Source organism: Sceloporus occidentalis, unplaced genomic scaffold (assembly GCF_023333645.1).
Source record: "Sceloporus occidentalis isolate IW3139 unplaced genomic scaffold, rSceOcc1.0.p SCAF_4, whole genome shotgun sequence".
NCBI classification, from domain to species: Eukaryota; Metazoa; Chordata; class Lepidosauria; order Squamata; family Phrynosomatidae; genus Sceloporus; species Sceloporus occidentalis.
The window spans coordinates 24,770,479-24,793,852 of NW_028316984.1; the positions used below are offsets into that span (position 1 = coordinate 24,770,479).

The window sequence follows — 23,374 nt, forward strand, 5'->3', positions numbered from 1 at the left end:
TGATCACCTCAGGGCCCACTGTGAAAACCATATGGACTCTCCAGATTGGTCAAAGGAGAAACACTAGAAATTATTGGAAAAATGCAGGGAAGGGATAAGCTGGAAACAAAATTTGAATATATGATACAGTGGCAATGACAGGAAGGGAATAGAGTTGCAAGGTTTGGAGAAAATGATAGATAACATGTTACCCCAAACCCACAGAACTGGAATATACAATTATGGTTGTTTCTCATTTTGTAGGACTCCGCTAATGCTAGCTGTGGCTTATGGGCACATAGATGCAGTTTCCTTGTTACTTGAAAAAGAAGCATCTGTAGACGCAGCTGATATCCTGGGATGTACTGCTTTACATCGAGGGGTAACTGTTGATTTTGAAACACCTTATCCTATATTTTACACTATGCCTTTTGCACAGATGTTCTGAAATGTGTACTGACCACCAAAGTGTTTCAGTCTGAACGTTGAAACTTTATCTCATAAAGCAAATGCATATGCAGGTTGATCTCATATAGCAAAGCTTCTTTTAGGCCCAAAACATACAGGCAAAATGACACGGCTTCAGACCATGTTGGGGGCGTGGCATTTAGATGACACATGCCCTGAAAATGGCCAGAAGCCATGCTGGTACAATGCCATCCCAGAAGAACCGGCCAAGAAGGAGCTGATAGAATCTGCTCCTTCCAGCTGCATGGTTCAGGACTGTGGCAGCAGCCTGGATTGGGACCAGGCACATCAAACAGATATCATTGCTGTGACCCCGGCGCTAACAGCACCGGAGCAGCACGAGGCCACTCCACCTGGGTCTTCTGTTTCACCACTAAGTCATTTTATTGTATTTGACTAAAAGCCATTACAAGCAACATAAGCAGATATAAGACATGTTATTTAAAAGAGAATGACCATGATTCAGAAACATAATAAGTATCCTGCTGGATTTCATCAAAGACCTATGTAATACAGCATTCTGTTATTATATTATTATATGAAAGTATATGAAAGGAGTGGCCGCATATCTGCACCTATAGCCCTTTGCAAAGAACAGCAGAGAGCCCTGTAAAATCCTACCATTTAGTGGTGTACCATTGTACAACATTGTTTTTTTTAAAATCTCTGTACAGTGAATATTCACAAATATTCTTGACAAGAACCAATTAAAAAAAACTGTCAACTGTTACCCTAAAAGTTGGGAGCGAACTTGGGGTCTGCACCAACAGTGCCAGCATCCCTTTGGTATTTTGGAGCAATTATTAGCTCACAAGGAGGCCTGTGTGAGAAGGGTAACAGCAGGGATCTTTTCACCTTTGTATACCAATACTAGCTGCAGGGAGTCTCTGGTTTCAGTGAGTAAAACAGTTTTATTTAGAAATACGCAATGGTGCACACAAAGACACAAAACCAGTGCAACCTCAAGAATGGAAAGAGTGAAAGATTGAATAGTGAGAGGTCAGGAATTAGAGGGGGTGATCGTGAGCATTCCTGATGAGAGGGGTCCACAGAAGTGGCTCAGAGAGCATTTGACAGTTAGAGAGACCCTCTGTGCAGACAGGGCCTGCAAACAAATCGTGAGCACACGAGGCTAGAAATGGGGCTGATATTTATATAAGTTTATATTTATATACAACGTCAAGCTTAAAGGGGTACTAGATGCTATCTCATGGTGTAACAAAAGCTTTGATGGCTTTCCCATGGAATTGACAAAAGGATTCCAGAGCAATTGATGGCTTTAACTCTGGAATGACAAAACATTGATAGGATTTGAGACAATCCCAGTAAAGGTGAATAGAAACACAGCCTGTTGTGAGATGGAGGTATGGTCTCTAACTGTTTTGTGATGAGACTCACTTAGTCTCCATTGTGAGAGGAAGTGTGAAGAGTGGGTGGGTGGAGTAAGCAACAGACCCATTTAACTTTTATTTTAGCACTATTTATGTCTCCCACACTTCATTAGGCCAATATGACCTTTTGCCTAATTTCCAAAGGTCATTGTGACCTCTCAGAAGCATGCCTGACGCTAGATATCAAATATGAAAAATCCATATACAGCGCAGTAGCTGGATCTTTAACATTTTGGGACTTTTTTGGCTCCGTAGATGCAACAGAACATCTCTCAAACTTTTTTTATACAAAAACGATTCGGTTTTTAAAAATAAAATAACCATTTTTTTTTTGTACAGAACCAATGTGTTTTCAAAGAAACATTTTATTTTGAACAAAACTTATTTGCTTATACAAAAAATCCTTTGCATAATTTGCATTAAAAAACTGGCATTTAAAAAATCTTCAAAAAATACACAAAATCTCTCGTATTCTTGCCCACTGAGAAGGAAACAGTTGATATTTTTGATCTGCCATGTGAGAAAAAAATAATCAAATATTTACAACACTATTAATGAACCACTCCAAATTAGTGTTTCAGTCTCTCATTACGGAATATTTGCTTGATCAATGAAACCACAGTAATCTACAGTCAGTACATGGTGGCTGATGCTAACAATTTCATCCATTCAAGTCAGTTGACTGGTGATTTAAGTGGCAACATAATTAGTACAATCATGTCTGAGTGTATTCTTTTGAACAGCATTGTAAAGAGGTCAGAGACACCCATTTTCAGAAGCGTAGTCACAATGGTTTCCTTTGAACTGAGCTTTCAAAGAAGGCAGAGAACAGTCTTAAAAGCCCAATATCCATGTTTCAAAGGATGAGACATAAAAAGAACTGATAGTTTCTTATGGACTATCCAGAAAGTTTTTTATTGCTTGTTGTTGTGTGCCTTCAAGACATTTGTGACTTATGGTGACCCTAAGGCAACCGTATCATGGGGTTTTCTGGCGCTGATAGTGTGGGTTTCCATGGCCCAGTGGGGAATCAAACCCTGATCTCTGGAGTCATAGTCCAACACTCAAACCACTACACCATGATGGCTCTACTGCTGAGAGTAAGGCACCCACTTCCAAGAACAACTCTTCTTGGATTAATACTGTTTTATTACAGTAAGTTTTCTCTTTACAATTATTTTAATATGCATGTGTTTATAAATCAGATTATGACAGGACATGAGGAATGTATTCAGATGCTGTTGGAACAAGAAGTATTGATTTTGTGTAAGGATGCCAGAGGCCGGACACCTCTACATTACGCAGCAGCCCGTGGACATGCCACATGGCTGAGTGAATTAATGCAGTTGGCGCTTTCAGAAGAGGACTGTAGTTTTAAAGATAATCAAAATTACACACCTTTGCACTGGGCTTCTTATAATGGTAATCTTTTATTTCATACTCCTATTTAGCTGCATGTATTAGGGATAGTGTGGCTATCTGGATACAAAGTGAGTTCACTTGCTTATGAAACAACAATTGTAGACTGTTTGAAATTCTCAGCATAGTATTTAGGCAAGCATGTGTAAGTAGATAAAGTGTGAATGAAATCCAGGCAGAGAATTATAATCAAAAAGTAAAAAGAAACTAAAGTTTACATGACATTTTAGAATAGGAAGTGGAAAAATATGTTGTTAGTTTTGAACTGTTTTTAGTGTAATTTGCCTTTTGTGTGTCTTCAAATTGTTTCCAAGTTATGATGATCCTGTCACACAGAGTTTTCTTGGCAAGATTTGTTCAGAGGAGATTTGCCTTTGCATTTTTCTGAGGTTGAGAGAGTTTGACTTGCTCTAGGTCACCCATGGGAGTTTTTATGGCCCAACAGCAGTTGGAACCCTTGTTTCCCCAAGTATTCAAACTACTACAACACACTGGCTCTTGTAACCTTCCTAGAAAGCTGTTAGTAGCTGAAAAGCAATCTATAAATACAATTAGAGATTGGAAAAGTTACTGTTCAGGTTAAGCAGGCATAGCGATTTTGGGAGCTGTAGGTGAAATAACTTTTCTAAACTCTGAATATACTAAACAATAAGAGGGAGGAGCTGTAGCATAGTGATAGAGCACATGCCTTGTGTGCCTGCATTCCAATGTTCAGTTCCTGACACCTTCAGTTAAAAATTCTCTGGATTTAGGAAAGACCTCTGCATCCAGATTGATATGTCACTTGGAATGGCCAATACAGAACTTGAGGGATTGACTCTATATGAAGCAGCTTCATAGGTTCAAATGTTAATCTATATTATACAGGCTATTTCAGTTATAAACAATCCAAAAGTAATTTTTTGCTTTCATAACATTAAACCTCTTATCTCTTACAGGCAATGAAAGCTGTATAGAGGTACTGTTGGAACAGAAACCTTTCCGAACTTTTAGCGGGAACCTTTTCTCCCCACTGCACTGTGCTGTGTAAGTAAAAATGTCAGTGTCCAATCTTACTTTAATCTGTATGTCAAAAGAAACTGGTAGTACATGGGGCATTAAAGCCCTGGGAACAATAGAATTCTCAGATCATGGCATATTCAACAGGACATGTAATCATTTGGTTTTAAAACACCTCCTTAGCAAATTATTGCATAGGAACGAACAATTTTCACATCATAGTTGCACTGTATGACAGCATGAAAGTGTTCTGACAAATTCAGAAATATGTGTTTAGTCACTATGAGGACAAAGAAATAAGAATCACAAATTGTCACAATCCTGCCTAATTCTTCCAATTGTTAAATTATATAAACATTTCATTTTGTCACTCCAGGAAATAAATTACACTCAAAATGATTCTAGTGTTCATATGTACTGGAGAACACACCACCATAATTTATGCATTTTTGATTGTCAGCTCTTCTGACTATTTAAAATGGTTCTGTGGTATTTTCAGTATAAAAAAAACCAACCCTAAAGCCTTAACGCACAAGAAAACAAAGGGAATACAGAGCCGGAGAGTAGCAGGTTTCTTCATGCTTTACCACATGACATCGTAATGCTTCAGTTCTCTGCCTGTGAGAGACACTTTTAAAGGCATGTCTTTTATCTAGCTGAAAAAGTCAGTTTGACAAAATACATGCTTTTACAACTATCTCATGCAGGAAGAGAATTGAAATGCTACAACATCATGCAGTAAGGCATGGAGAAAGCGTCTACTTTCCAGCTCCATTTCTGCTTTGTTTTCTCATGTGAAAAGGATCACTTTGCCTGCTCCCCCTTTTGAATAACGAGAAATAGATACCATTACTTAGGAAGATGTCAGCAGAAATGAATCCAGAAAAAGTAATAACTGCCAGTGCTGCGCTACTCTACCTAGTTACTTGTGAAGTTCAACAGAGGCCAGTGGAATTTACCCATATAACACTGGCAAGACTCCATCCCATAAGTTGTTTTGAGCATTTCCACTATGTTCACAAAGACACTTATGAATGAATAGCGGCCAGTACGTAGCATGAGAAAATAATGTGCTTTAGCTGCCTCCACACTAGAAATGTAAGGTGAGTAGGAGCTACAAACTGGTCCCCAGAAATAAATATTTATCACCTTGGGTAAAATGAAGCTTTTCAATCATACCATTTCAGTCATAGGGGAAAGTTACATTTCATGTGTGTAGCGGGAATGAGCAAAAAGGGAGGAAAATGGGACTGTGCTACTGGTCCAGAATCTGCCCCCAGAAGCATTTATTGTAATTCTGTGAAGAATATCAGGCACATCCACCACCCTCCCCCCAAAGAATGAACTAACTGTGATGTGTATGTATGTGTGAAGCAGCTCGGTCTGTGATTTACAGACAGAAGTACCATATATACTCGACTATAAGTCGACCTCATGTATAAGTCGAGGGAAGGTTTTGGGGCCAAAACTATGGCTTTTGATATGACCCGTGAATAAGTCAAGGCTAAAACTTAGGGGCATGTAACAAAGGATCTGTGAAGCAAAGGAAAACAAAGCCAAAGAACTTCCAAAAACCCAGCGGATATAACTGTGCTCACACTAAAGGCAGGATGGATGAGAAAAAAGAGCGAAGTCAGTGCTTCCAGGACAGATTATACCCTTGTCTTTTACCAGGGTATGGTTCTCCCTTTTAAAATAAAAGTTAAAGTATAGTACTTACATTGACCCATGGATAAGTCGATCCAGGTTTTTTGGATCAATTCTTTGACTAAAATTTCTAGACTTATACTTGAGTATATACAGTACTCACCCTCTTAGCTTTTCCACATTTTGTTGTATTCCAATTTTGAATTGAAATTTATTTTTATCACTGTTGTTAACCCTTGGTGTACACAAGATACAAAATATTGTGAAAGTGCAAACTATTTTTATTGTGACACAAAAGTTAAGTTAAAAAAGAAAAAAACCTAGTGCTTATGAGTTACATAAGTATTCACCAGCTCTGCTGTGATATGCCCAAATAGCTCTGTATGTCCACTGCCTCCAAAAGTCACCTATATAGTTGATTGAGTCTAGCAATGTGCAGTTCCATTGCTGCATGATCTCAAATTCAAATACACCTGTTTCTGAAAGGCCACAGAGTTTATTGAAGAGCATACCTAAACAAATGCCATCATAAAGACCAAGAGGCTATCCAGCCAAATCTGGAATATATTTATGGAAAACCATGAATCAGGATTGGGTTATTTAAAAGTATCTGCAACAATGAGCATTCCTCAGAGCAGATTTAAATCCATTATTATAAAAGAAAGAATATTTCTCAACCAGAATTCTGCCTAGGATGGCCAACAAAACTCAGTGACTTGGTAAAGAGAGTGTTATTTGGAAAAGCAACCAAGAAGCCAGTGGTGGCTAAATCCACAGATTGTTGTATATTTATCTTGGTTATGAACTCTCTCTCCCTCCCCCCCGCCCCCGGTATGTGAATCTGTCTGTCTGTCTCTCTCTCTCTCTCCTTTAAGTTGTTCTTTTTTTCTCAAATTGGGAACAGTTAGGGAGTGTAATTACTCCTGGGTGATGACAGGACTGTGGCTGTGCCATTATTGAGGCTGCCTGCTTCTTCCGGCAAAATCATAATAATATCTAATCTACATAATGCATGAGTAATGTGATGTAATTAGAATAAAAACTTCCTTTCCTGTCTTTCACTTCTAAACGCTTATATTCAGTGAGTCCTAGCCCTTGAAGCTTTAAGCTATACAATCCAATATGAGTCTACTCTAAAAGGAAACCTCTTTTAGCCTTGATGAGACCTGGAGCTGGTGCAGATGTTCACCTTCCAGCAGGACAGTGGCCCTAACATACAGCCAAATTGATACTCGAGTGGCTTAAAAATAAGAATTCTAATGTTTTAGAATAGTCCAGTCAAACCAACACTCAGTCCAATCTGTGACAAGCCTTCAAGGTCCCCACTGGTCAACACTGGCCCCCATGCAGTGCCATGCACACTGGTGTGATTTTGCTAAGAATGGACAAAAACTGCAGGATGCAAATGCATTAAGTTGCTAGAAACATGTAACTGTAATTGCTGCCAAGGTGTTTTTACCCATATTGGTTCAAAGAGTGAATACTTATGTAAGCAATAAATGCCAGTTTGTTTTTGTTTACCTAACATCTATGCCACAAAAATATTTTGCTCCCTTCTGTGTTAAGAGTCTTGTGTAACAATACCAGTTCATTTCATTTCAGTTATAGACTGCAAAACAACAAATGGCATGGGATGAGTACTTCTGAAAGTACTGACTATAGTTGCATTTTGCAATTCAGGGTATGGATAGGATCAATATAAATGCTAATTGCCAAAGTTGAAATCCTAGATATTATGGCATAGACTTGTTCTATAGTAGTACAGTAGGCCCTTGGTATTCACTGGGGTTTGGTTCCATGGATACCAAAACCTGTGGATGCTCAAGTCCCATTAAATACAATGGCATAGCAAAATGGTGTCCTTATATAAAATGGCAAATCAAGGTTTGCTGTTTGGAATGTTTAAAAAAATACTTTCAAGCTGTGGATGGTTGAATCTATGCATAAAGAATCCATGGATATAGGAGGCAACTGTGTAAACCATGGAGAGAAGATGTTCTAAATACGTTATGAAACAAATGGCATAGCTGACGTATTAAGAAAGATGATTACATTTCAATGTATAAACTTCTTTTTCTTAATAGAATCAATGATCATGAAAATTGTGCATCACTACTCATTGGGACTATTGGTGCTGGCATTGTAAATTGTAAAGATGACAAAGGAAGGTAAGAATTACTTGTATGAGGAATTTTTGTTGGCAGTTTTCAATTTAAAGATTATGTGTTGGTGTCACTCTGTTGATGGCATGCTCTGTGATTCAACAGTGTTCCTGTCAGTGGTGTGAAGGATGAGGCTTTTCACAGATTTCACTCCTTCACACTACTGCACCATGGATTGTTTTAAAAATTCCTTAACTCTCTAGATGAGATTTGCAGGATGCAAGCAGCTATAGAGGAAAGAAGGAAATGCCAGAAATCTCTTTCTGTTTCATTTGCAGTATCTTCCATTGGACTTAATATTCTTTGAAGGGAGGACACTAATTGGGTATAACCTGATAGGTTTGAAATGTGGCATCGATTAACTCCTTAAAAAGATAAAATTAAGGAATCCCCAGAGAAGCAGTGCTGAACACAATTTAAACCAAATGCTTACTTTTGTAATATAGAAATGTACTCTCTGTTTCATTGGCTTATCCAGACTTGAAGACCATCTTCCTTTCTTATAGATGATTAACATCAAATGTTGATTCTTTTTATGTTTCCAGTTCCACTTGCACTGAAGAACTGCATGTGATAAATTAATGTTTGAGTAGATTTAGGGAAATATGTTTAGTAGACACCCTACCCAGAGTACCCCCATCTTACAAGGTGAGGGTTGTGGCAACATGAATCAGGGGTCTCTTAGTTGAGGTTCCTGTCATGTGGAACTCCTTGCTCATTTGAACTTGTTGGACTCCCAGCCTCACTGCTTTAAATCAGTGCTTACGTATCTATGTATTCTCTTTCATATTTGAGGCAAACTATTTTTGTTGCTGCTGAGTCTGTTTTTATTATTTATGGTTTTCATTTTGTATTGCACAACTAATTTTTAATTTTGGAAAAAAAGTTTTTTAAACAATCGTAGCATAGTATTGTGTTTATTTTGAAATTTTATTAGCCAATTTGTATACTGGACACAGAGGTAGAATTAAAATATATAATGCGAGCAGTCAATAATTCAAGTAGATTTATTCCTCAAAAAGTTCAAACTTAGTGTGTTTCTTCTTAGGACACCACTTCATGCAGCAGCCTTTTCTGATCACGTTGAATGCTTGCAGCTTCTTTTAAGCCACGATGCTCAAGTAAATGCTACAGATAATTCAGGGAAAACACCACTTACAATGGCGGCTGAAAAGGGGCACATAGGGGCAGTAGGTAAGTAGTTGGTTGCTGGGAAGTGATAAGAATTAACACCTTTGTATAAATCTATAGATATTCTATGTCTGATACAAACAAGATAACTTCATGCAATTAAAATTGCTCCTTTTTGTGATGCTACACACCTTTACAATTTTAATTTTAAGCACTTTACTAAAGGTTTTGCTATGGTGACATACAGCCTGATAGCTTTGTAGAATTTAGAAAATGCAGATTTTTACACCCTGGATTTTTAATTTTTTTTATTGAATTTAAAATAATACATTGTAAACAAAAGATAGTACATTTTACGCAAAAAGGACCAAAATTCAAGTACAACCAACAAGTTAACACCTATCCTGGTATATTTACTATACAGTTTTCTTAACTCATATTTAAATCTCCTATATTAGACTCATTGCCTATCTTGAAATCTGTATTTATTCTTTTCTAGTTCTTGTGCGATAGAGTGTCTTTAGCTTCAATAACAATTTTTTAAAAAGTGTGTGTGTGTGTGTGTGTGTGTGTGTGTGTGGTTCTCCCTTATATTCCATACTTCTTCATTCTGTCTAGTATCCATCCATCCATAATGTTTTCCCATTTCATTGCTTGTATCACCTGCCACCATTTCCTTTCCATTCTCTGTGCTAGTCTTTCTAACCTTGCCTGTAATATAATCTTAACCTCCCCTGTAAATTATTTTTACTTGAAAATATGGATTTCTTTAATATTCTAATAGTTCTTTATTAATTCCAAATAAGTCTTTCCAATATTGCATAATTGGAAGCCATTCATTTTCTAGTTTGTCTTTAGGTTTGTTGTTAATAAGATATGTTAATCTATCAATTTCCCTTAATTCTTGTATTTTGAATATCCATTCTTCTAAGGTCGGAGATTCCTCATTTTTCCAATTTTTAGCTATTGTTATTCTATTAGATATAATAACATTCTCCAATATTTTTTCTTTTTCTGCTTTAAGATTGGATATTATATTAAGTAGATATAACTCAGGTGTCATTGTACATTGTATGTCAAAGATTTTTTGGATTTGTGAATGGGTTTTTGCCCAAAATTTTCTTATCTTGGTACAGGACCACCGCATGTGGTAAAGTGTACCCACCTCTTTGTTGCATCTCCAGCATTTGAGATTTTCATAAAATTTTCTTTGAGATCTTGTGATGCTGTGAAACTATTTGTTTTTTCCAGGCCTTTTGCGAGTCGTCATACCATCTTATCATGCTCTCCTTTATGGTTTCTTGTTCTATCACTCTATTCATAAGACTTTTATAGATTTTAGATACTTTTTTAAATCTGGTTTCCACCATATTTCATCCAGTTCATTTGTAGTTTTTTCTAGCCCTACGCTTTTCATATCTTCTTTGAATTTATCTTTGATCTGCATGTATGTGAACCAGTTTAAGTGTTTATTTTCTTTTGCTAATTCCTCTCTCTGTTTCATTATATTTTTATTATGTCTTTATATGTTAACCACCCTTGGTCTCTCTTCCCATTGTCAAAGAAAGCCTCTTGTGTTGAGATCCAGAGTGGTATCTTGTTATAAAAAATTGCTTTTACTTTCTGCCGTATTATCAGAAGGGCTTTCCTTATCAGATGATCATAAAATTCTCTATTTGTTGTTGATTTGTCATATCCAAGATAGGCATGCCAGCTACACACCTTTACCATTTTAATTTTAAGCTCTTTACCAAAGGTTTTGCTATGGTGACATACAGCCTTATAGTTTCGTTGAATTTAGAAAATGCAGATTTTTACACTCTGGATTTTTCAACAACTGCTTCTGAAAGATTGTGAATGGCACACGGATCCCTCATTTAGTTTTGAGAAAAGAGCCATGGAAAACTTAGGTAAAAATGAACTAATCTGTTTACAGGATGCTGCCTAGAGGGCAATTTCTCTGTCTGGCTTTTCTTACAAGTGTGAGAGAAGAATGTACAACCAGTAATCAGCTTAACTGTGTCATGCTACAATCAACAATGGACTGGCTAGCATCTGTGTTGGAAGTCCAACTTGCCTAGAGGATGATGTTCAACCTACTTTGGAACAGTAGTGTCAGTAGGGTCGGTGGTAGCTCATGGTGTCATCCCGCCATTCACCCCAGTCACACCATCTCTTCTGCTGAGCTCCAGTATTTTAAAGGGGCATAGGTGAACGGCACAGCCCATTTCTGCAAAAAGATGTTTGGGGAGCAGAAGTGTCACACACATACCCTTAGAGTGTCATCTGGTGCTGCCCACATCTCCAGAACCACCATCCATATGATACTACTGTTTTGAAATAGATTGTATTCCCCCGAAAGACCAGCTTTCCAGTTTGAGGATGCTGTTAGACCTAGCTTCTATTACACAAAGCATATTTGGTCAGTTTAGGCTGAAAGGCTGGTCACAATTATGCAAGCCCAGGTAAAATTTTGTTTAGATTACTGGAATGTGTTGCATATAAGTGTCCTTTGAGTTTTGTTCAGAAGCTAAAGTTTAGCCAAATACAACAACACACTTATTACCAAGACTGGATGTATGGAATATATCTCACCAGCTTGCAAATAGTTATTGCTGGCTTTGTGCCTGTTTCTGAACACATTTTAAAATGCTGACTTTGATCTCTAAGGCCTCAACTTTCAGCCACCTTTTGCAGCCAAAAAGCACAGCCTTTTTTCCTGAATCTGTGTGGGGTCTCAATCTACCAGTCTCAGAACTTCATTTCTGTAATTCCATCCCAGATAAGTACATCTGGTGTATTTTCTGTTTTTTGTTTTGATATTTTATGTAGCCTGTCTTACTAGATGTCCAAATCCAATAAATCCCACTATGTTCAATCAGGCCTAGTATATAGAATCATAGTTGGAAGAGACTATAAGGGCAATCCTGTGCCATGCAGGAAATCACAGTCAAAGCACACACACCCCGACAGATGGCCATCCAACCTCTCTTTAAAGACCTCCAATGAAGGAGACTCCACCACTCTCTAAGGGAGCGTGTTCCACTGTTGAACAGCCGTTACTGTCAGGAAGTTCCTCCTAATGTTGAGGCGGAATCTCTTTTCCTGTAGCTTGCATCCATTGTTCCGGGTCCTGTTCTCTGGAGCAGCAGAAAACAAGCTTGCTTCCTCCTCAATATGACGTTCCTTCAAATATTTAAACAGGGCTATCATATCACCTCTTAACCTTCTCTTCTCCAGGCTAAACATTCCCAGCTCCCTAAGTTGTTCCTCATAGGACATGCTTTCCAGACCCTTCACCCTCCTTGGGACACACTCGTTTCTCTACATCCTTTTTGAATTGTAGTGCCCAGAACTGGACACAGTATTCCAGGTGAGGCCTGACCAAAGCAGAACACAGTGGCACTACTACAGGCCTGCACAGCATTTGGCCCAGGGGCTGCATGCAGTCTGCCAAAGCATTCTGGGCGGCCCATGAAGATGTGGAATGACTTCAAGGCTCCTCCACTGCTCAGCCTCCTCCTGTTCCTAATAAGTCTGCTAATGATCATAGTCTTAATGTTTAAGTATTTTATTCTATTATTCTTTTTTCCTGTAATTTGTGTTACAGTTTTTACTAAAGTTTTTATTTTGACTTTGTAAGCCCTTCTATTAGTTTCTGTTGAACAAAGGATAATACATTTCTAAAAGGTTACTATGTAATTTTGTATGAAAATGATCAATAACAATTTTGGGGAGTAAATTTGTGCTATTTTTGTTTTTGTATTTCTTAGATTTTTTGGTGAACAGCGCCAAGGCTGATCTAACTTTGAAGGATAAGGACTTGAATACATGCTTGCACTTGGCTAGCAGTAAAGTATGTTTAAAACATTTCAGCCTATATGTATGTGTTTGAAACATAATATGAAAAAAATGTGAAAAAATACTGTTATGAACCTAGGAGCTGTTGTGGTTCAAAGCAAATGTGTAGTCCAGCATTATGCTCCCACAGGTTTATGGGAAGATCAGTGGTAAGTGCTTCAGTCTTGGAGCTTCTGTCCCCCAGCCCAGCACCCGGGACAGAACCTCTGGGCCCTGAGACCCAAGCCCTGGCACTGGCCCTGGCTCCCTCCACCCCATGGGGCTCTGAGAGAGCCGGGGCCGGGGCTTGATTCTCAGGGTCCAGAGGGTCCATCCCGGGTGCTGGGCCTGTGGACACTGGCTCTTAGACTCAAGCCCCACCCAGATCCCTGACTGGGACCCAGACTGTCCCCAAAGCCAAGCTGAGGTGAAGAGAAAAGAGGGAAGCAGGTAAGGAAGGAGGGTGGAGGGAGGGAGGGAAGGGGGAGGAAGGGTGGCAAGGGACTTTTGTCCCCAATGGTGGGGTGTCTGCATTCCTGCTGCCATTGGGGACTATACAGGCTTGCCATCCACAGATGCTCAAATCTACAGATGGCAAGTCCATGGATAAAGAGGGCCCACTGTACTTCATGCAAACCTATGGAAGCCAAAAGAATTCTAAACAGTGTCACTATATTTGCTGAATACTGGAAATAATTTTCAATTTTTCATAATGATGAATTATGACAAACTGAATGACACAGGGCAGAGGGAGAACTATGTAAAAGAGGAGGGAATTATTTTTGTAGTTTGTTTCTCAATTGTAATCAACTTTTATTTTGTGATCGAAACATTGGTTTTTATTATGTATTTGTAAGTTGCTCCAGGAGTAGCAAACTGAATGAAAGGATATAAATCAGGTTCTGACCATTTTTCCCCCCTGTTGTTTGGGGAAAGGAAATAAAACCTGTGCTGAGGGAGACATTAATCTTGAGTGATGGTTAATAAATTTGGCAGAAGTGGCTTATTGGTGGAGACAAGGTGACAGAGAATTTCTATTTCTTTTTCTTTTTCCTCCCTGTGGTGGAACTGCCATCAGCAACAGTTTCTTCTAATCTGTAACAGACTGGCCCAATAGGAATGTCACCAAGCTGTTGGTGTGGCTTCCACCACCTACTCTGCTTCAAGTAGCAGGATGTTTTTGAGACCAAAAAAAATGCACCTTGTCTATAATGAAAATGCACTCCCCTAACTTTCATGGGAGAGTGACTGTGGTGTAATAGTTTGAGTGTGGAACTAGAACCCTGGGAAGCCAAGTTTTGAATCCCTGCTCAGACGTGGAAACCCACAGGATGACCTTGAACAAGTCATATTTTCTCAGACAGAGGAAAGCAGTGGCAAACTTCTGTAAACAAATCTTGCCAAGAAAACTCTGTGATAAGTTCTCCATAAGTTGGAAATGATTTGAAGAAACATAACATCAACAATACTTTAATAGAGGACAAATGACTTTCCAAAATACCTAGTAGTAAGCATGCAGTATGATTGCTGTGGTTATAACCACTGAAGTTGCCAAATAAAATAAGATGGCATGTCAGTTTTTTGGCAAATCCACAAAATGTCTTTAACTGATAAAGCTCTCTACTTATTTGTATCGGGTTATGTGCACAAAAAGAGCAGTGCAATATTTGGGTACAAGTATCATAGCACTTATTAATAGCTAATATTATTCTCAAATGTGTTGTGCCCCTTCTCAACTTAATATGTGTTCCCAGATTCTTCTTCTTGCATTGCTGATATTTTCGTTAATAATGAAAGAGACCAGATAACAAAAACAAAACTGCGAGCGTGTAAAGGCATGTCATACTTTTGATGTAACAAGTATTGTCAGATTTACCTTGACAACAGGGAATCACCTTTTAATATGTCTATATGTTCCAGGGACATGAAAAATGTGCCTTGTTGATACTTGACAAGATACAAGAACAGAGCCTTATTAACGCAAAAAACAATGCATTACAAACGTAAGTATAACTTAATTTATAGTTTGTTTATCAGTAGCAATATTTAGTGTTGCCAAAAATCTGACATAATTTGTACTTCTTCTTTGTGGTCTCTGTGACTCACACAACTGAGTTATCCTGCTCCTGCGTGGTGCCTCTTCCAGAATGTTCTAAGCATTCTGAAGAGTTTGGGCAGTAACCCCACTCACCTCTGGCAGCCATATATAAGGGGCTTTCTGCTGAAACCAGCCAGTTCCTTTTTTTCTATCAATATGGCTGCCTCGTCAGGAGCACTGTTTGCATGCTCAGATTGGAAGGTGGCTTTTGAGGAGTGAACATTGTTGACCTGAGCTTCAAGCCATGTTAGCCCTCAGGGCTTTCTTGGTGCCACTAGCTTCTTTTAAGAAGTGTGCTAAATACAGCACTGAGATTCTGCACTGAGATGGACATTTGAGATACCTTCAGTGTTTGGACAAGTCCCATATTGTTGCCTTGTGTGCACGCTGTATGATGTTCACAACTGCGAGTGTCATCTTAAAGGTCTTCTGTACAAGCAGGCTTGGAAACCACAAGAGCCTGTACATCAGCAGCAGCAGTCTTCAACATAGAGAGACAAAGTGGGCCCTCAGCATTGAGCCTTGGCTTCAAAGAAGTTTAAGTCGAATATGGAGAAAGTGGCCTCTGCCCCAACAGGTGTTGATACCTCTTAACGGAAGGCCCAAGTACATTGGTGGACACCATGTGTACCCCTGCTAAGAATAGGGTTGCCATAACTGTCTATCTCCAAACCAGGACAAATGTAGGACATATTTTGCAAATGGATGACCCAAACAACTAAAAAGCAAAATAATAAATTCAAAAAGCATTAATATAAACGCATGCTTCTTAGGCATGCTCAAAATGGAGGACATTGCTAATAGTGCCGTCTTTATTTAATGTCTGTGACTTTTGGATCTGGATCTGATTCTGATTCTGTGGTCGTGTCTACTAGAAAGTCTCCTCCCATTGAGTTAGGTGCCATTGACTTTTCCTCCTCAATTGATGATATTAAGGCATTTGTCAATCAGATGCTCCGCATGGCCAAGTCTCTTCATATTACAGTCCAGCTGCAACTGTCCAGATTGAGGATCTAGTTTTCTAATGAATTCAATCACAAGTGACCACTCCTGTGACTTTATTAATTCTTCCATATCTCACTCAAGTCATTTGGAAGTCCTGGTTGACACCGTTGTACATTCCATCTACTTCCAGCAAGTTTGAGAGCCTCTACAGGATAGATGAATCAGCCATTCTTCCTCTAGGAAGCATCTGAATCCTAATTCCATCATTGTCCCTGCTTACCAGTTGAGAGCTTCACACTGTCTGCATTGTACACCTGCAGACAAGAAGGGCAAGAAGCTTGATGCCATGGGGAGGAAATTCTACTCTTTGGCTGCTCTCATCTCCAAGATCTCTAACTACTTGGTTTGTATTGGGGCCTACAACAAACTCCTTTGAGAGAAGATGATACCATTCTTGAACAAGCTCAAGGATAAAGGTTGCAAAGTGGCTTTGCCTGTGATCCTCCTGTGATCCGATGTGCACAAGTTTGCAGGTCATCAGATCATGACTGCATGACACTTTGCTAACTGTGGGGGCAATGCAATGGCTGAGTCGATAGCTCTCCATTGCCATGCTTGGCACCAGGTCTTTCTAACCAAGCTGGAATAGTCATAGAAGATATGTTGGATGCTGCTGCCCTGTTCAGTTCAAACAGTGACTCCAGGCTGGAACACACTCATAAGATGTAGTTCACAGTGAGGAAGTTCAGATTCAACCCTCTTGTTCAGTCTTCCTCTAGATTTTGATATGGCAACCAAAAGTATGGACAGTACTTGAAATGATTGTACAGTCCATGATGATCTCAATATCGATGCAGTTACCAACCAGCTGTATTGTTTATTCAAAAACCCACTTCTTTTGTCCAGATGTTCAAGTCTGGATAGATGAAGACGAAGTCCAGTGACTTTCTGTCAAATTACACCATGACAGCCAAGTTTCCACACTTTGTGCCACTCTCCATCCTGAACAGCCCAGTGTTTCTTTCTACTGGACCACGAATGCTTCCATCCCCCAGATCTCTCTACATCCTGAATGTCTTAGATTGTCTACCCACTATTCCACCAACACTTTCTCCTCCATTCTATGGTTGGCTCAAAAATTTCTATCAGATATGGAACTCCATCTCCATGGACTCATGTGTACTTGACATCATGAGGAGAGGCTATGCCATCAAATTCAAGTCAGATTCTCCAATGAGACTCTTGGGATCTATGTCTCCTTTCACTACTCTAGGATGTAGACACTCTTCTGTGTGTCTGCAGCCTGCCCAAATCCCAAGTTCATCAAGATTTTTTCTATCAGTACTTGATTGTTACCAAAAAGGATGGTGGTCTGACCCCAATTCTGGTCTTGAGAGGTGTAAACCAGTATATTCATCCTCAGCACTTCAGAATGGTGACATTATCATCTATCATTCCATTGATGCAAGAAAGGGATTGGTACACCACTTTGGACCTAGTAGATCCCTACTTCCATATTTTGCTTCAGCCCTGTCACACACGTTTCATGTTGACTGACAACACCATGGTCATGTATGATCTAAACAAACATGATGGTACCCAATTTTGCACCCTCTTTTGTTTCACAGTTTGACTGGTACATTCAGAGAAACATCTCCATTTTCGCTGCCCATCTTCCCAAAGAAGAAAACGTCCTCACAGATGCTCTCAGTCAAAACACACATTTGAACCATGAGTGGAAGCTCCATCCTGAGATGCAGAAGTCATTTTTTCAGCAATGGGATATTCTGAGCTAGATCTGTTTGCTTCACCTCAAAATGCTTAGTGTGCAGAGTACTGTCCCAGGGTTCAGACAGGTGCAAAGTATCAAGTCCCAGGGTGCATCAGGGCAAGTCATAAGGAGATGCCTTCCTCATCAGTTGGTATGCCATCATGCTTTATGCCTTCCCTCTGTTCCTTTTTCTGACCAGAGTAATCATCAAAATTTGTTGGGATCAGTTGAGGTGCATCCTGATCACTACATGGTGGTCAAGGCAACTGTGGTTCATGCATCTTTTTCACCTATCCCAAGGAAAATATGTTTGATTGCCACACAGACCAGATCTCCTCACCATGTACTATGGCCAGACATCCCAGTCTTGATACTCTCCACCTATCTGCATGGAGAATCCTGCCGTAGATGCCTGACCAGTTGCAGTGTGGGAGATTATCAATGCTGCTCATCGACCTTTTACCTGAAGATCCTACAACTAGTGGAAGAGGTTTGCTGATTTCCTACTTCCATGGTTAATTGATATAGCTGAAGCTACTGATGCAAATGAGTTGGACTTTTTACTGTCTTTGTCAAATCAAGGCCTCTCATTGTCTTCAATTTGTTGCTACTTGGCTGCCATTTCAGCACATTTTCATTTGCTTTGAAAGCCTTGATTTATTATGTATATTTATTTCTATGCTGCCTTTCTCCCAGGAAGGGACCCAAGGTGGCTTATACATCCTTTGGTTAATTTTTTTTGTTGAAAGGATACAAGTACCTTCATTCCCCCAGTGTCATGCCCAGTGGCGAACTGGGCTTTGGACTTGATGCTTGTCAGCTTTGTGGGAGACCCTTCGAGCCAATGGCAACATGTGATCTTTGACTCCTGTTGTGGAAAACTGCCTTTCTCGTTGCCATTGTAACTGCAAAGTAGTGAACTTTGTGCCTTACTGGTGGATGCACTGTATCTTTGGTTTCATCCAGACAGAGTTGTGTTGAGACTGGATATCACTTTCTTTCCAAATGTGGTGTTATCTTCAACATTGTATTGCCTTCCCTGTTTTGAAACCCACTTCGGACAGTGAGAGGTGTTGGTACTGTCACAGTGTATGGAGGGCATTATATATGGACAGGACTGCAGCTCTTTCTTCCTCTCCCAGACTGTTCGTTTGCTACTCAGTATCCAGGAATTGACTGCCTATCTCCTCGCAACCATTTTCAAAGTGGGTGGCATCAGCTATCTGGTTTTCTTGAAAACTGGCTTGAAAGGACCTCCAACTTGGGTTCAAGCTTACTCCAGTAGGGTGGTTGCTGCCTCCTGTGCTTTCTTGGCTGGTATCCCAATCAAGGATATTTGCTGTGCGGCTACCTGGTCCCAGCCTATGACTTTTATTTCACATTACAGAGTGGACTTGAGGTCTCATGCTAACACCATATTTGGGAAAGCTGTACCTCATTCATTCCTTACTTGAATGTACTGAATGAATGTTTATCTCTGTACCCTATGCTCAATACTTTTGAATCCAGCCTTATTTGAGTACCATGTTTTACTGTTTGGGGTATTCTTCCTTACTTGGAAACTGTTAATTCTTCATTATTGTTGTATGAAATATTGGAGCAGGAGATAGTTGTGCTTATGCTTGTTGACTATATACATGTTTTTCAGTAAAGTTTGATCATTTGCATCCAAACTCTTCTCCTCCCCCTACTTCTTGTAGCTTGCTAGTCTCCCAGATGTCTGAGTCACAGAGACCACAAAGAAAAAGGTCTGGCTGAACACATGTAGCTGTAGTTCTTCAAGCGTTCATCTGTGAACTCACACAACCATGCCCAGCCTCCCCTCATTGTGTCTTGTTGGTCCACATAGATGTCTGCATTGGTGTAGTATGCAATTGATGGGTTTTGGCTGGAAACTCCTTATATAGGGCTGTCAGAGGTGGGCGGGGCTACCACCAAAACTTTTCAGAATGCTATAGAATGATCTGAAGGAAACATTGCCTGGGTGCAGAATAACCCAGTTGTGTAATTTCACAGATGACCACTCATAGAACTACAGTTATAGGTATGCAACCTGTCCTTTTCAGTTCTGCAAATATGGCTTTCAACCTCTGGGGTTTGCTTTGGGATTTTTTGGACAAAGGGAGTTTAAATTTTTCAGATAAATGTTTTTATTATCCTGTATTCTGAGCTTGTAAACATGCTCTGCAGAGCTTTTGCAATGCATCAGTCTTATTTGAATCTAGATGTCATGTTTTCTAGACCACTTCACATTGCTGCACAGAATGGTTTAAAGATGGTAGTTGAGGAGCTACTGGCAAAGGGGGCATGTGTACGAGCAGTAGATGAAAATGGTAAGTGAAGCATTCATATTGTCATTCATGAACAATAATTTTCAGTCATTGTATAGTGCATGTATTTATATTTCTAAACTAAACATAAACTAGACAGGGTTAATTAGTATGCTAATGATAAAAAGATGATCAGTATACAATTTATTAGACAATATAAGCGCCTTCATCTATTACAACACCTTTTATTTAACATACATACAGCACTCCCCTTAATTTTTGTTTTGTTTTGCACCCATTGTTTGCAAGCAAATACATTATATTATTTAATATTACCAGATTAGCATTTTCAGCTTTATAACAAGCATCTGAAAATCTAACTTCTTGCATTGGAGACATTGTTAAAGCATAGTTGGAAGGGGGAAATCAACATGAGTTCAATTCCCCTGATTCATATTGAGACTAGAACAGCTTCCAGTTCTGCCAACACAATATATGTGATAGATTACTGCCACCTGGTGGCCTTAGAGGCATCAACAATTACAGGTTGAGTCTACCTTCTCTGAAATACTAGTGACCAGAAGTGTTTTGGATTTTGGATATTTTTTTATTTTGGAATACTTGTATTTGCATATATGTATATAATGAGATAACTTGGAGGAGAGACCTAAGCCTAAAGCAAAAATTCATTTATCTTTCATATACACCTTATAAACACAGCTTGAAGATAATTTTATACAGTATTTGTAATAATTTTGTGCATGAAGCACAGTTTGTGCACACTAAACCATCAGAAAGCAAAGTTGTCTCAGCTACATATGAAAAACATTTTGGGTTTTGGAATATTTTGAATTTTGGAATTTCAGTTAAGGGAGACTCGACCTGTATTAATTAAAACAATAATGTCTAAAATCCGCAAAATAGCAAAACCTTTATTTGGCTAACCAAAAAATGTATAAAATATATCATGCAAACTTTTGATGCTCCTCTGAATTCTTCATCAGGTAAAGGCATTAAAATCATATAGAATAAGGAAAATAAGTTATAATGTTATGACAATGTTCATAACATTTTATCAAGATGTTTTTGTTGTTGTCAGTTAAGAAGATCTGGAGGAATATCAATGCAGGCAGAGACCACTCCTCTTTTTGACCACGTGGACTCTGGGCGTAACTTCTGTTGCTTATGGAGTTGAAATTTTATTGCCTGGATTTAACAACTCTTTGTCTCCCAAATCCAACATAGCCAAAGAGAAGAGTGGCCAGTGCCTACACTGATATCTCTCCAAAGCATCCTAACTACAACAAAAACAACATCTTGACAAAATGTAGGCCTGTGGCTCTAACACTGTCATTTTTTCTCTCCTTCTGTATGACTTTTAAATCCTTTTCCTGAGGAAAGAGCCAGTTCAGCTTTGAAAACTTGCACAATGTATGTTACATATTTTCAGTTGGCCCAATAAAGGTACTGCTTTTTTGTGGGTTTTGGATTTTACTGTATTTTGTTGTATGGCCAACATGGCTACCCCTGGATATATTAATTATATGTATCTCACAGATGCTCTCATTCCCACTGTAAGTCTCAGTTCCCAGTTCTGAATAATGTTAAGGCATATTAAATTCTGTACTCTCCAACCCTTTTTGCTCTGGACTGTGTTACATCTCATAAATTGCTGAGCAGATGATATGAAAATAATGGCTACATGTCACTGAAAGCATATTCAGCTAGATCTAATGTATTTAGTTATACATGCTCATGGTGGTTTGGGGTGTAAATACCTCATACAACTGTCCCTCATCTGCAAGGAAATCCATGCTAGGCATGTGAAAGTTTTCCTATTATAAATCTTTCTGGGACACATGACATATCAGTCTTTGGGAATACTGAGAGTAGCTCTTTATGTCCCAGCTTTTCAGCCAGAGGCAGTAAAACCTACCTCTGGTGTTGTAATGGCGATAGTGCAGCAGCATGACTACATTTTCTTCCCTGTAGTCTTTGATGTTGCCTGAAAACTGGCTCCAGAGAGTTTCTTGGCCCTCCAGAGCAGGTTCTAAGGGTCTACAGGGGAAGTTCCAGCTACTGTCCCTGATTTGTACAATAATTTTATTGAGCCATCTTCCATCGAAACGGTGTTGTCTGGTCTTGTTTCGCACCATTTTCTGTATTATTTCTGCAAGATAGGAAAAACATTCCTGAGAAAAAGCAGGCTCATTGTATGCCGCTTTTTGTCTTGCTATTGCATTCTCCAGCACTCCCAAGATGACTGTTCCTCTGGGGTTTTGGCTACCTTTCCTAATTTGGGGACATCTGCAAATTTGATAAGCATGCTCTCTATTCCATCCCTCAAGTCATTTTTAAAGATGTTGAATAGCACTTGGCCCAGGACAGAACTTTGTGGCAACCCACTAGTCACTTCTCTCCAGGATAAGGAGGAACCATTGTTGAGTGCCCTTTGGGTTTGGTTGGTTAACCAATCGCAAATCCACCTAACATTGTCTGGCCCATATTTTACTAGCTTGTTTGCAAGAATATCAAGGGAGACCTTGTCAAAGGCCTTACTGAAAAGCCTTACTGCATTCTATCCGAAGCATTACAGTCATCTAACAAGATTAGTCTGGCATGACTTGTTTTTGAGAAATCCATGCTGACATTCACTGACTGCGGCATTCCTAAGTGCTTATAGACTGTCTGTTTAATGATCTGTTCTAGGATTTTTCCTGATATTGAGTCAGGCTGACTAGGCAGTAATTGTTTGGGTCCTTCTGTCCCTTTTTTGAAGACAAGGACAATTTTTGCCCTCATTCAGTCTGCTGGGAGTTGTCCTGCTCTCTAGGAATTCCCAAAGATCATTGCCAGTGGTTCTGAAATTACTTCTGCTAGTTGTTTTAATACTCTTGGATGCAGTTCATCTGACTCTGGAGACTTGAATTCATTTAGAATAGCTAGATATTTCTGTACTATCTCTTTATCTATTCTGTGCTGCATTTCTTCCACTGCTTCATCTGTTCCATTTTCCCCAAGTCAAATATTGTTTTCCTTTTGGGAGAAGACCAGCACAAAGAAGTGTTGAGTAGTTCTGTCTTTTCTCTGTTTCCTGTTTGTATTTTGCCATCCTCTCCATACAGTGGCCCTGCCATTTCTTTGTTCTTCCTTTTGCTAGGGACATAACTCAAAAAGCTCTTGTTATTGTTTTTAAACACCCTAGCAAGCCTGAGCTCATTCTGCACTTTAGCTTTTCTGACTTTCTCTCTATA

General features: G+C 39.2%; 1 protein-coding gene across 8 annotated transcripts in view; it reads left to right on the forward strand.

The window, feature by feature from the left end:
* Window positions 1–23,374, forward strand: part of ANKRD44 (ankyrin repeat domain 44) — a 192,358-nt gene that overhangs the window by 162,024 nt on the left and 6,960 nt on the right. For all 8 annotated transcript variants that reach the window (XM_089519513.1, XM_089519510.1, XM_089519512.1 and 5 more), the window contains 8 exons: window positions 244–361; window positions 3,044–3,260; window positions 4,196–4,283; window positions 7,988–8,071; window positions 9,114–9,259; window positions 12,970–13,052; window positions 14,957–15,039; window positions 20,092–20,183. In XM_089519513.1, the coding sequence (XP_089375639.1) occupies window positions 244–361; window positions 3,044–3,260; window positions 4,196–4,283; window positions 7,988–8,071; window positions 9,114–9,259; window positions 12,970–13,052; window positions 14,957–15,039; window positions 20,092–20,183 (911 nt within the window). The remainder of the gene's footprint in view (window positions 1–243; window positions 362–3,043; window positions 3,261–4,195; window positions 4,284–7,987; window positions 8,072–9,113; window positions 9,260–12,969; window positions 13,053–14,956; window positions 15,040–20,091; window positions 20,184–23,374) is intronic.